The sequence below is a fragment of the Barbatula barbatula genome (genome assembly GCF_947034865.1).
Source record: "Barbatula barbatula genome assembly, chromosome: 5".
NCBI lineage: Eukaryota > Metazoa > Chordata > Actinopteri > Cypriniformes > Nemacheilidae > Barbatula > Barbatula barbatula.
This window is the reverse complement of record NC_136769.1, coordinates 16,907,020-16,920,088: the sequence shown is the minus strand read 5'-3', so window position 1 is coordinate 16,920,088 and position 13,069 is coordinate 16,907,020. Positions and strand designations below refer to the sequence as shown.

At 39.0% G+C, this 13,069-nt stretch overlaps 1 protein-coding gene across 1 annotated transcript in view; it reads right to left on the bottom strand.

The window, feature by feature from the left end:
* tmem184a (transmembrane protein 184a) overlaps positions 1–13,069 on the bottom strand; it is a 15,393-nt gene extending 2,324 nt beyond the window's left edge. Inside the window, exons 1-8 of the mRNA XM_079457567.1 lie at positions 12,552–13,069; positions 11,696–11,944; positions 6,444–6,609; positions 5,095–5,185; positions 4,767–4,842; positions 3,564–3,655; positions 3,284–3,453; positions 1,565–1,762 (exon numbers count right to left, since the gene is read on the bottom strand). Coding sequence (XP_079313693.1) covers positions 1,565–1,762; positions 3,284–3,453; positions 3,564–3,655; positions 4,767–4,842; positions 5,095–5,185; positions 6,444–6,609; positions 11,696–11,944 — 1,042 coding nt within the window. The 5' untranslated portion in view covers positions 12,552–13,069. The remainder of the gene's footprint in view (positions 1–1,564; positions 1,763–3,283; positions 3,454–3,563; positions 3,656–4,766; positions 4,843–5,094; positions 5,186–6,443; positions 6,610–11,695; positions 11,945–12,551) is intronic.

Below are 13,069 nucleotides of genomic sequence, written 5' to 3'. Positions count from 1 at the left end.
GGACCTGGTTTTAAGGATAGAGGTTAAACACTTGGAATCAACATAATGTGGGAGGAGAAGAAGCTCAAGAAGTGCTCATCATGTTTTGACTGCCTTCCAGTATGATAGCGGAATGTAAGTTTGTGCATTCTTGAGATTGCCTTTTATAAGAAAGAATATTTAATAACTTGCAGTTGTTTGACAGTGGAGCGCGAGGATGGTTTCACTTTCGCTTTGGAAATGTTAGTTTTGTGTTACGCAAAGCAGCATCACAGCCTCATTCCATCCATTTGAAAAGTCTCTGTTCTCTGCCGTGATAAAGAAAGTAAACAAACACACACTCACACACAGGCTCTAGAGTCTTATGTTTCACTTCGCAGCATAGATCTATTCAGTTTCAGCACGTTTCAGAGTGGATAGGCAGCATTTGGAAAACGCTTAAAACTCTAGTGTGGTAGAAGACTCTGTTTGCAAAGGAAAATTACTTTATCATTTTAATATTTTGAAGAATGTAGGACAGCAAACTCTCATTGTAATTTTCCTATTATGGTAGTCAATGGGGTCCAAAAACCGTTTGGTTACAAGCATTCTTCCAAATATCTTTTCTGCGGTCTCAGAGGAGTATTCTGCCATCCAAGCTTCAGCTTTTATCGACGGCGAAAGGTTATGAAACCAATTGCCGCTTCACCCTTTGAGCTCACCTTTAAATGACGCTCGAAACAAAAGACCGCCACGCATTCGTATACCAGCAGTACGATGAGGTGTTTGAAAGCCAATTATGATCCCCTCACACATTTACCTGTCACTGTCAAGTACAACGTGTCAATGTTCCCAGCTGGCGCTGAGACGGAAGATTAACAATTCAAAATGACACAAGGTTTGAAACATGCACATCTGACTGGCAGGCGAGTTATTTTGCATTCGCTCTCAGAGCACAAAACTAATGCAGCTTTTAACATTTTGCCGCTGAAGTGACTTTGGTTGGTGGTAATTGAAATAAAACTGCTTTTCACCATCTAAAGACAGCGACAGCAGAATATGACTAATATATATGGAGGTGAGGTTTAAGCCCACAGGCTATGTTCAGGAAACAGTATTTCCTGCACAGTATTGTACTGTGTTCTTTGTGACCTACGAGGGTAAACACAAGCAGAATGTTTGCGCGATTCTTTCCTATGAAACAAAAACAGCAGTAGCCATGGGCTATCAGTATACAAAAGAACATAAGCGCTCTAAAAATAATCTTCAATACTATTCAACTTCTGAATCCACGTCAGCTTTGTGTAAGGAACAAACTCTATTCAGACTATTCTCTTCAAAATACAGGAAAAAAGACTTTGTTTTAAATTGAAATGGCACCATTTGACCTGCCACAGGTCTGAGTTTCTCTCAAACTGATGTTTTCTACGTGTTGAGCATTGCAGCAGAGCTCTGAGTCATAACCCTCCTGAGGAAGACAACCTTCAGTTGCCTCATGAAGGCTCACCGAGACATGTTTCTAAGATCCTCTGAAGTTTCTTCGGCAAAACAAGTTACAAAGTTTTATGGTGCTTTTTGAAAGTGTCAGATTTGTAATCATTCTAACCTGGTGCTTCACTCTTCTTCTCCTGGTACACGCTGGAGGTGAAGGCGTAGCGGAGGGCGATGGCGGCAAAGAACATTTCAATGCAGATGATGAAGTTCTGCCAGCCGGCCGCCACTGTGCCAGCACCCACTTCGTGTCCATCTATCACCAGAGCTTCAGGGATCACACCACACCGCTCCAGAATAGCCAAAACCATACCTGGGAACACAACCAAACAATCCTTGAATTCATACAGGGTAGGGATGCTAATTTCAGTTTATTTCCCAAGCCGAGATTCCTTATCCGAACCTTAACCGTTAACTGATAAGATTTTAACATTAAATTGGAAACAAGTAAAACTACATGTTGTGTGCCTGCGTCTCATTTCGAAGGCGTCCACCAGAGGTCGCGTTTGGCTGCAGCATAAGCCTTTGCATGCGACATCCGCAGGACGCAGATTTCGAATGAGACACAGCTACAGTTGACGAGGGTCTTTGACACATGTTAAAAATACAAACATTTCTTTCACAGATATACTTTAACATGCAAATAGCAGCATAACAAATAAATCAACAAAAGCACCCGCATACACACATCAAATTTTCATGAACCTGCAGCATTTTGGCCAAAGGAGAAAAACAAAAATAATATAAATCCAAAGCATAAAATAAACTTTGCCAGTTCTTCTGTGTTTACGTTTTGTCAAAGTTTTCATCAAATAAAAATAGAAGGCCTACCTCAATCCAAAGCTTGGCTAGTTTTTAATTAATAAAGTAACATGTTTATGTATTTTGGGGACAGTCTGGAGACAATTAGACCCGTGGCAAAAAACACCTTTTCAGATGGCACGGTCCTGGGAATGCAGAGATAACACCTCGGGAAGCAAGTTTCATTTGCTTCCCACCAGCCAGGATTAATATTCAAAGAGGGCATAAACGTCTTTTAGCTAAACCGATATAAATCCAATCTGCTTTACCCACGCAAAATAAAAAACATTCACATTCATAGTTTTACATCACGTCTGAAAGAAGGCAGGGAAACCACGGGTTGCGCAGTTTTCTCCTCCTTTCCAAAACACACAGGAGGCTGCCGATGCTAAGCATCCATGAGATAAGTTTATGTAAAGGATAAATGGATTGCTAGTACTGACATTCCTTCGCAGTAGCTCTGCTATTAGCTTTGCTTTGTTGAGCTTCATTTTGCTGCGATGTAGACATGCCGGGAAGACAGAGAATGTACACGGCGAACTTGAGCAAGGCTGCGAGGGACGCACTCCGTTTGGAGGAGCTAAGCCCTGACAAATGTGGCCTGAACAATCAGATGAATTACACTTGTCCAGTTTCGTCAAGTGGTTTGCGTGATCATATTTTAATCTGTCTCGAAAACGTTTCAGAGGGCATTTAAATCTGGTCGCATGCTCTCGAGTTAACAGATGTTAAGCATATTTTTCTTTTACCACACAGAAACATTTATAACTATTAAATCATATATGTTTTAATAGTTATTTGAAAACATATTATTAATTATTATTATTAAGAAATATTATTAATATTATTTAACTTGACCTTTTAAAGGGTTTACATTTTTTTGCTATCGGTAAATGGTTAAACGGTCAATATGAACATCCCTAATACAGGGAAACATCCCTAAAACAGAGGCCCCCAGCCTCATACCATTGTTTTTTCTCTTTATAAATGATAAGTTATGGAGTCTGCTCTGATAGTCTGCTGAATGACTCACCTTGCCAGAACGACAGGAAAATAACAGACTTGATGGTGAGGAACTTGAGCACAGGTTCATAAGGTCTCAACAGGTCACTGGTGGCGAAGTAGAAGAGGAAAAGGGCGTAGAGAGCCAAACTGACAGAGATGTTGTAGATGATGGTGATGTAGAGGTAACCTCCTGTTACACTAAACAAAGATAAACATTACAAGTCAATGCGTGTCATATAAATAAAGGTTAATGTGTTATTATGGGAAGTTGATACGAGATTAAACGCATGGACGAAAGGGCAGCTCACTTAAAATCTCCATCATGATATTTGCCAAAAGCCTGGAGGAAGATGGTGATGACGGCCATCATGGGTTTCACCACACAGAACTGGAGCGTGGCCTAGATGATGACATTAGTAATGGAAACAAATGAATTTCAAAAAACAAATCGAAGTAAATTAGTATAACAACTGTCGAAGTATAACAACTAAATCATTTTTTTTTTTAAAGTAAAACTTTCTCTCTTCTGAGACATCTAGTAAACATACTAATGATGCATGTTGCACTGTCCAAATATCTTCCTTTGCGTTTAGCAGAACAGAGAAATTTATACATTCTTGGAACAATCTGAGGTTAATGATGACAGAATTTGTATTATTGGGTGAACTATCCCTTTAAATCATGTTCACAAAAGTGATGTAACCTAAAGCCTATAGCCATTCCTTACGTCCCACCCAGCATCTTGTTTCAACAGGACATATTTCAACAAGTCTGTTTTGTTTGTCTAATCATTATATTTTAATAACAGGATAATGCATATTTAATTCTGACAGGAAGTGTCTTATATAACCAACACAATGTTCGACATGATTGTCAAATGCACTCATTCATAACAACACTGAGAAGACTTTCCCCAACTTCATTTAAAGCAAGTGTGAATCAGCTGCTTAATCCGTCAATGTGGAATTCAATTTTCAAATCGAAGAGGTCGGTCTGAAAATCCATCTCAAAATTATCAAAGTGACTTTTGTCTCCGCTACAGTCTGATACGCGGTGAGATGGCTCTTTGAAAATGCCACACGTAGAATGATGCGTTTTGAAATTCCACTTTCAATAGAAAAGTTGACATTCTTTTCACCCTTTTCAGGATGGTGCTCTCAAATCCAATTTCCATCAGTATTATTCTCAAAGTGCGAATGGGTTCCTCAGCTGCTGCACAGACAGCGCAGGGCTGGCGGCAAACAGCTATTTTTACGTTTATTATCGAGCCACTTGCACCTGCTTCCAACTGTTTTCAATCCCGCTTTAACCGCTGGAGCTTTTCAGGAAAGCAGACGTTACCATGATAACAGCTGCCACTTCTCAACAGGTCAGGATAAGGTAGGTCAAACACGAGGAGTCAGAAGTCATGCTAATTTACTCTATACTGTACAGGCTTTTACATATATAATATGTTTAGACTTGCAGCGGTAATAGGACATACAGTTATGAGACAGATTAAAGCAACAAACCTGTTTGCAGAACCTCAGGAAGCCAATGGAGTAACTTATTCCTCCAAGGCAGCACGTGCCATATAGACAACTGGACCTACAGTGGATAAATGTTTTTTAAGAAGCAATTTCTTGATACTTTGACAATTCTGCTTCGAGCACAGCCTTAAAAATGTCTTTATGGTATTCAATTTTAAACCGTCATGGTAACAGTTAGATGATGGATATAGTAAAAGAAAAATTGACATCCCAGATAGAAGTCCTCCTTTAAGAAAAGCTACACGGTAAGAGATGTGACCTACAGAGTTTAACTGGACTCAGTCTTAAAAACAGATGCAATGACACTCACTCAATAGACTTCCCCCTTATTTCCGACATGATGGCGCTCTCTCCTCCAAGATACTCAAACGACAGACTCAAAAAGTTGTAGATGACAAACGCTGTTTACACAAAAAAGACAATTCAACATAAGTCAATCGCATATGACAGCTTACCTTTGCTAAATTTGCCTTTGGAGGTTCAAACACATTGCAACACAGACTTCTGTCTTGCGGCACAAAGGACTGGTCAAGCTCAATAGGAGCTATTTTAGCCCATTTACATTAAATTGTACATCTTTTGTTAAAATAGGTGCGAGTGTCTATCTATTTCGAATATTCTTGTAGTTATTCCCAATAAATCACGACAGACTTAGTATTTGCTATTTTTCTAGACATTCTGGAGAAGCAAACTTTTAATAAATTACTTCATTAAATGAGTTAAGTTATTAATTAACATCATTAATTAACAAAACCACACTTGACTGCTGCAAATCTTGCCTCTATATTGATTTATACTCAATGTCTTGAAAAATGGGCACCTTATCTGTCACTGAGTAGTTCCAGGCTTTATTTGTTTGCACATTCACGGTTAAAATGAATATATGTTTGTAGTGGATGTTTATTATCGAAAATACAATTTTAAGTGATATTGTCAATTAAATTTGTTGACCATGCAACTTTTCCATTTAGCAAAACCACATTAATCGTATGGTGCTATTTAAGGACAGCTTAGAGAAGGTAAGATCTCACTGTCTTCCAGTGTTTACAACAAACGATCGGTTCGTGCCATGAGAAATAAAATATAAATACAGTTCCTTGGCTCTCTCGTGAAAAAAAATCTTTTAGTAAAATGCCTTCAAGAAAACATGACCACTTGTTCTTCTTATTCTTCTGTGTTCAGAGGTGTATAAAGAGCTTACGTAATGAAGTGTTATGTTTTTATCACCTTAGAATGAGCTATTTCTATCTACATACACCACGGGTCCCCTTATAGGGAATTCTCCATGTTGTTTCTACAGAAGCCCTTAACAGACATACTGCTTACAGAGTGTGTTTTGCTTTATTTACAAATGTAAAATATAGTCCTTCAAGTCTCACCACATAAAAATCTTAAGAGACATTGTCAGTCTTTCTTCATCCTAATAGTTTACTGTGACACAACAAACAGGCTTGTTCAGTTACACTATCGGTTTACGTCTTTGAAACCTGCCACCCAACTTATATGAAGCACGTCCTCCTCCCTGACTGCAGGCCTGACTTACGAACAACAGCTCACGTCATCCCACCAGCATGACACTGGCCTTGCGTAATATTACACCCAGTGGGAAAGAAGAAAAGGGTGTAATGGGAAGAGGAGGGTGGCTCAGATTCACTATACCTTCATAGCAGTCTCGAACAGAGTCGAAATAGACGTAATACTGGACATTACTGATGAACAGCAAGCTGAGCCAGGAGTCAAACGCATAGATGGGGACGATGAAGAGGATGCGAATGATGTAGCGCTGCTCATTGGGTACGGTGTAAGACCTCAGGTGCGAGTAGATCTGAAAGATAAAGATTTTGTTAAGCAAAACGAAAAGGGCTCAGCTGCACATGCCTGTTTTGCAGTTCATAATAAATGACAACACATTTGACTTTAACGCAAAAAGAGTGAAATGCAATGATTTGAGTGTGCCCTGGGCAACAAGCCGCACAGCAGATCAAAAGATCAAAATTCTGTATCATCCGTTATGGAAGCAGGTGTTTGGAAAAAAATGTACACATGCAGTGAGTTTGATAACAGGAACTGATATACTGCAATATAGTTAAGATGGATAATAATTGATTAAGTACAGTGTAAAGGTCCAACTGTCTTATGACTGTACGGTATAACTACAGTGAATAGTAGTTGTTCACCTTCAAAATGAAAATTCTTTCATCATTAACTCACCCTCTTTATTTTAAACTTGTATGACTTTCTTTCATCCGCAAAACATAAAAAGGTATTATGAAGAATGCTGTTAACTCCCCCCCCCCCCCATTCACTTGCATTGGTTACAATAGAAGTGAATAGGGGGCTGTGCTGTTCTGTTACCGACATTTTTCAAAACATCTTTTGTGTTCTGCAGTAGAAATACAGTCATACAGGTTTGAAATGACAAGAGGGTGAGTAAATGATGACAGTATGGCACGTTCAATGTGTTTTATCTACTAAAATACTGGATGTAATAGACATGATAAATGATACACATTATATACGCGTGGCATGTGACTATTACATTTTCACAATATTGTTTATATAGGGTTTAATAGTCAGATATATTTACTCTCATCAATAACAACACTGATGCCAGGTAGCTTTTCATTTATTCATTGCATTAAAATAAGACTAGCATAAAAAAGACTTGACCTTAAAAATGTACATGCTAGGATTGTCCCACCAGATCATATTCTCACCAGTTTCACACTTAAAAGATTCACAAAGACAGTTTATTGTGATATCCAATAAAAGGTTTTCAAAATAAAAATGTATGCTATAAAATCAATTTTAGGATTCTTTTTAAGACTTTTATTTGGCCAAAATAACTCAAAATACAAATGAAGGGAACCTTTGTGGCCAAATCGTGGGGCTGAATTATTTACAATAAGTGTAGAATTAACAATTTATATCATAGTTATTGTCAACAATGGTATATTAGGAACCCCATTACAATCGTCCGATCATATTTTTTGTTTATACTAATATTTTTGTTATACTCCATGAGCAAGGGCATGGTCGTACCCACCATTGCAGTCCCGATGTAGCTTTTCCATGGTATGTAATAGAAGTCGTGAAACAATTGCCTTATAGGACAATAGTATTTAGTGCAGCCAATATTGTAGAACACATCTAGATCACTGATCTCAGATCTGGTGTGCCTCAGCTGTCTAACAGAGGTCTTCCCTGTCAATCTGATTGAGTTGGCCAATCAAATGATAGAAAGGGAGGACTACTGTCCATTCAAATGAGGAAAGCAGGAGTTGCTATTGGCAGTCGCTTTTGTGGCTTGAAAGTGGCTTTGACAGTGGGTGTGTTTGTAGTTTGTGATTAGACAACATTATTTGCAAACATTTGAAATGCATCACTTGAATGAATTCTCGTTCTTTACTTCTGTTTCTATATTATTACAACTTTACCCATTTTTTATAAAAAAAACTGTTCACTTAAACTAAAAACTCTGTCATTTAACTTGAACAAAATGCTCTTTGTACAGTATTTGAATATGGTATTATTCGCATAAAAATATCAACTGACCATGTGTTTACTTTCATCACTGATAAACATGATAAAACAGACATGGTTGTAGCTATTGTTTTTTAATTGGCACACCAAATGTCCTGAAATGCACATAAAGATCAAGAAAGTCAACATTATTTATTTGGGACAAACTGAACTGCTGGATCTCTGCATTTCTAAAATCCTGCGTACGGCCCTGAGCAAGCCTTGAGTTAGGATAGAACATTTCTAATCTTGACTCTCCGATAAAAAGTAAGCTACTGTGATTTCAGAAACACGTAAACAATTATTTTCTTCTGTTCTCTAAAATGCATCACAGTATTCTGAAATGGTAACCAGTAACAACGCTGTGGATATCATGTCACAATAAATGTTATTACCGAATACTGGTGCAAGTCTACATACAGCACAGAAAAAACTAGTGAAGACAAGAACATTTCAAATGAACACAGTAAATCAACACAGTTTTAACACAATTTCTCCACCAAGTAATACTTTATGAAGGGCAGGCTGTTTATGGCTATCGTTTATTCATCTGATGACAGGTTGAGGTCACAGGAGGACTCACAACCGCTCTGAACACATCTAATCCAATCAGGTTTAATAGTCAGAAAAACCAACCATTGTGTAGTCTATTTTTGAATGCACTATGGAGTTTGTGAGGCCCATCCATAACGTTAAAGTCCCTTAAACTGCGTTAGCGAGGGGGCTCAATATTCTGTGTCTTTCAAACTCTTGGACAATCAGTCATTTAAAATCACATTATTTGAGTTCTTCATTCCACGGGTGGAAGCTTGACGTATTTTTTTGGGCTCTTGAAAAACTAAGGGAGTTGGTCTCTGAACTGATGTCCTCCATTTCACCCAGCCTGCAGGGGAAATAAGTTCATTGTGTCCCAGACTCTATAATGCGAACTTAACAATGAGATGGATCTGTGCTCATAGTAATGGCTCTGGCCATTGACTGTCCGCTGGCTGTCACAGAGACCCAGTCAAAACTAATTACAACCTGTCTGAATGAGAGGAACTGTTGTTGGCGCTCCGGGGGTCCCAAAACGAAGGGCCAGTGAATCACTGGGGGCAGCACCATCTTTAAGACAATAAAGCTCGGAGAAACAAGAGTGATGGAAAAAAAAGGTCGACCCAGGAGCGCCGCTGGCACCTTGTCAATTCAATATATAACAATTCACTTCGATTTAAGAAGGGCTGGCCCAGAAGGTAGTTATGTTTCAAATAGCCGGTGTTCAAAGACTCCTTTGATAGTTCCTGGCACTGATGGGAAAGTTTTGCAGGCAAATCAGTAACTTCAGAACAGGGTGTTTTAGTAACGCAATCTCAATTTCTGCTTTTAGTATGCGGAGCACAAGAGCAACTCCACTGGGAGAATCTTTTGTAGCGCAGCCGAGAACCTATACTAAAACAATCCTGAGGGCTCCTTTAATCTCCTCAGGATTTACATATGTTGCCTCACGCAACCCTCCACAGGCTGCTATTTGCGAAGCCACGGATGAGGTGGCGGTGGATGAGTCGTTTCGCTGTTATGCTGAGGGACAAAACAAAACACACTGTTTTGACTTGATTATGGCTTGAAGAGGAAAATCACTACACAGGGACTCATTTCCAGTCACCATATACCGTTCCGACATTGTTCGGCTGCTTTAGAGGGGCCGATTTTCAGAGGTACTGGCTTTGGTATGCCGCACACTTTGAGGGCAATCAAATCAAAGTCCTCTGGGCACATTGCGGGCACTGCAATTCAGAGCTGAAGAAATATTGTTTCTGACCCCTGCTCCCCATCACTAAAATCCCAGTGCGATTACATAATAGATGCTTGAGAAACATATTCTATATTACATTTCATCATGGGTCATATAGTCTGTGATGAAAAAAAGATTCAAAAACATACCAGCAAAGGCGAGGAAATTCAATATCATCCTTCCACGAAACTGAACAATGCCGGCTAATAAAATTGGTAATTTGATACGCAAGATGAGTATATTCACATTGTGCAGATGAACTTTACCTGACAGTTACATAAAGTATACACAACAACTGATTTCATCTTTAACTTATTACAGCTTAAAACTACTTCGTACTTCGCCATGCAACACAGCCAGCTGTATTCACAGAAATGGATATTCTAATCTATAATAAATGGAAAAAAAAGCCAGGAAATACAGCGCAAGCTTAGCACTTCAAAACCCATCAGCACATTTATGTCTACAAAAAACTGATCAAACCTCAGCATAAAAAATATTGAACAGTCTGACAGCCTACCCTTATCGCTTTTACTTGCACAGCTGGTGTAAAGGTTAGTGAATGATGCTCTTTTATCAACCGTGAAACAACTTCCTGTATAAACAAGGGTTGGGCGCACAGACGTTGGTTTCTAAAGCCGTTTGCACTTTACACATGTGAACCCGCGACACCGCCAAGAGACTTCCTGCTGCATTCATATCTCCTTTTTCAAGCACAAATATGTGAAATACCAAGGATTGAAGAAAAAGTTCAGATATAGTTAAAGTGACACCCCCCCAAAGTCACAACAAAGAAGTGTTTACAGATTGGGAAGAACTAGAGAGCGAGTAAATGATGACAGAATTAAACTTTTGGGAAAACTGTTCCTTTAAAAGAAGCTTAATTATTTCTTAAAGTACACATTTCTGTTACAATGAAAGTACTGAGCGAAAGCTAAAGTGCACATTGCAGAACAGTTACGTGTCTCCGCATTACAGCATCAGAGACCACCAAATCCATATTCTGTGTGTACACTGCGCTCTTATCAGCACCAGTCAGTACTGTAGTTACCTTAGGCTGGTCAAGGACAGCTAACAGTGCTCTGAAAGGATAATGGATCATTTAAAGCAAGGAAAACAAGCATGGCTGCCCAACGCAAACAGGCAGGCATTTATTGATCTCTGATGATCGATAACTATTGGAGAGACAGGGAGTGTTAGTTAATGCTGCTGCATTTTATGACTGTGGGGTATAGATAGACTTTATACACATGGCATTATCTCTGTTTGCAGCCGATAGTGAACCTGCGGTCAGGTATGAGGGTGGAGACTGTGCGTAACAGCTCGTGTTTCCCTCTCCCTTCCAATTTGCTTTTATTTGCGTGTGCTCCAAATGAACCAGAGCTATTATGCCTCAAGCTTTTCCCAGGCCACAAATCCTCTCCATGTAATGTTGAGATTTAGTGGCTCACCTTATTGCCCATACAGGCTTTTACACGTATCTGCTGGCACTGGTTTAAAAGCAGCAGTGCTCAGATTTACTGTACTAAACTGTGGCATGGAAAACGTGTTGAATGTGCAACACTGCCTTTAAAATGCTCAGATACATTCAAATGAAATGAACTGCTAAATGATCTACCTGGTGACACGTGATGAGGAGCGCCGACCAAACGAAAATTCCAGACAAAGCTTGAGCAGTGGCGGTGTTGAGGAAGAGCTGGTCATCCCCCACGATTTCAGTCCTATTACCGGTCCTGATGACTGTTAGGTTAGAAGTGTCAGTGGTGTTTGACATTAGCATTGAGTATGACAACGGAGAGGCTGAATCGTTCATGTTTTTATCCAAATCCACTGACAGCGTACTGAAAGCCTCACTCGAGTCATTCATCTGTGGAAGAAAGCAACAACTTTAAAAATAATAATAACTTTTAAATAATCTAATGTATTGACACATAGCTTTAATAAATGATCACGTAATTGTTATTTTAATTCTTTTATGTCAATAATATTCAATATAATAGAAACCTATATTTATATGAAATTTAACAGATTTACTGGTCTGAGAAAAAACAAACAAGCATTTTAAACCCTCTCACGCCCATCACGGCACAGTTACACAACAATTTCCTAACGTTTTTTATTTCAACATTGCTACTGTTCTTTACTAACTCTACAGTAACTGGTATAGTCATGAAAAAAAATAAGTAAATAAAACCAAAGTAGTATTACTATATTACATTTAAAAAGTGTGACGACATACTATGTTTGTTTGTAAACTGTTCACGGCGTTTGCGAGAGTAGATAAACCCGTGAGACGCACACCATTACAGCATATCTTTTTAAATGATATTTTCTTCTTAACTTGTAGAACTAAACACATTTTCTCTAAAAAGGTATAATACGTAAATATTATAAATTATTCAGACTAATAAACCGTCAAGTTTATCCATTTTAACAGGAAGGCTAGATGGGTTTAGATGACTTGTGAAGCTTACCCTGGTACGTGTGTCAACACCTGCGTGAGTTCGGTCCTCCTGCGATCAAACGCAGCCCGAATGTAATGACTTTATCCCAAACGTCACTTAACGCCGTACATCGCACCGAGGTTTATACAAATACACGACATGCATCACCTTTAAAGACAGATCAATGTAAGTCGTGAAGCGTTGGGTAGAGATGGCCGCGCGACGACACCGAGTCCCACTCACTTCCTACTTTTACTATTGACAGGTCTGATCGAAGTGGGGTCAACTTATTCCGCGGTCAACCGCCTTCAGTCTAACTTAACTGATCGTAATAAACTTCTTGTTTAAAGTACATCGACGCTGTTTTACCTAAAAACTCTAATTCAACATCAACAGGTTCGTTTGTACGTCTCAAATTAGGCAGGTGTACCGTCTATCCTTCAATAGCACACCCAGGTCATGTGACCTTGGTCACGTGACGCAAAAGGAACCGAAAAGCACCTGTCGACAAAACGTCACAGGTAGTACAATAGAATGGCCTGGTGTAT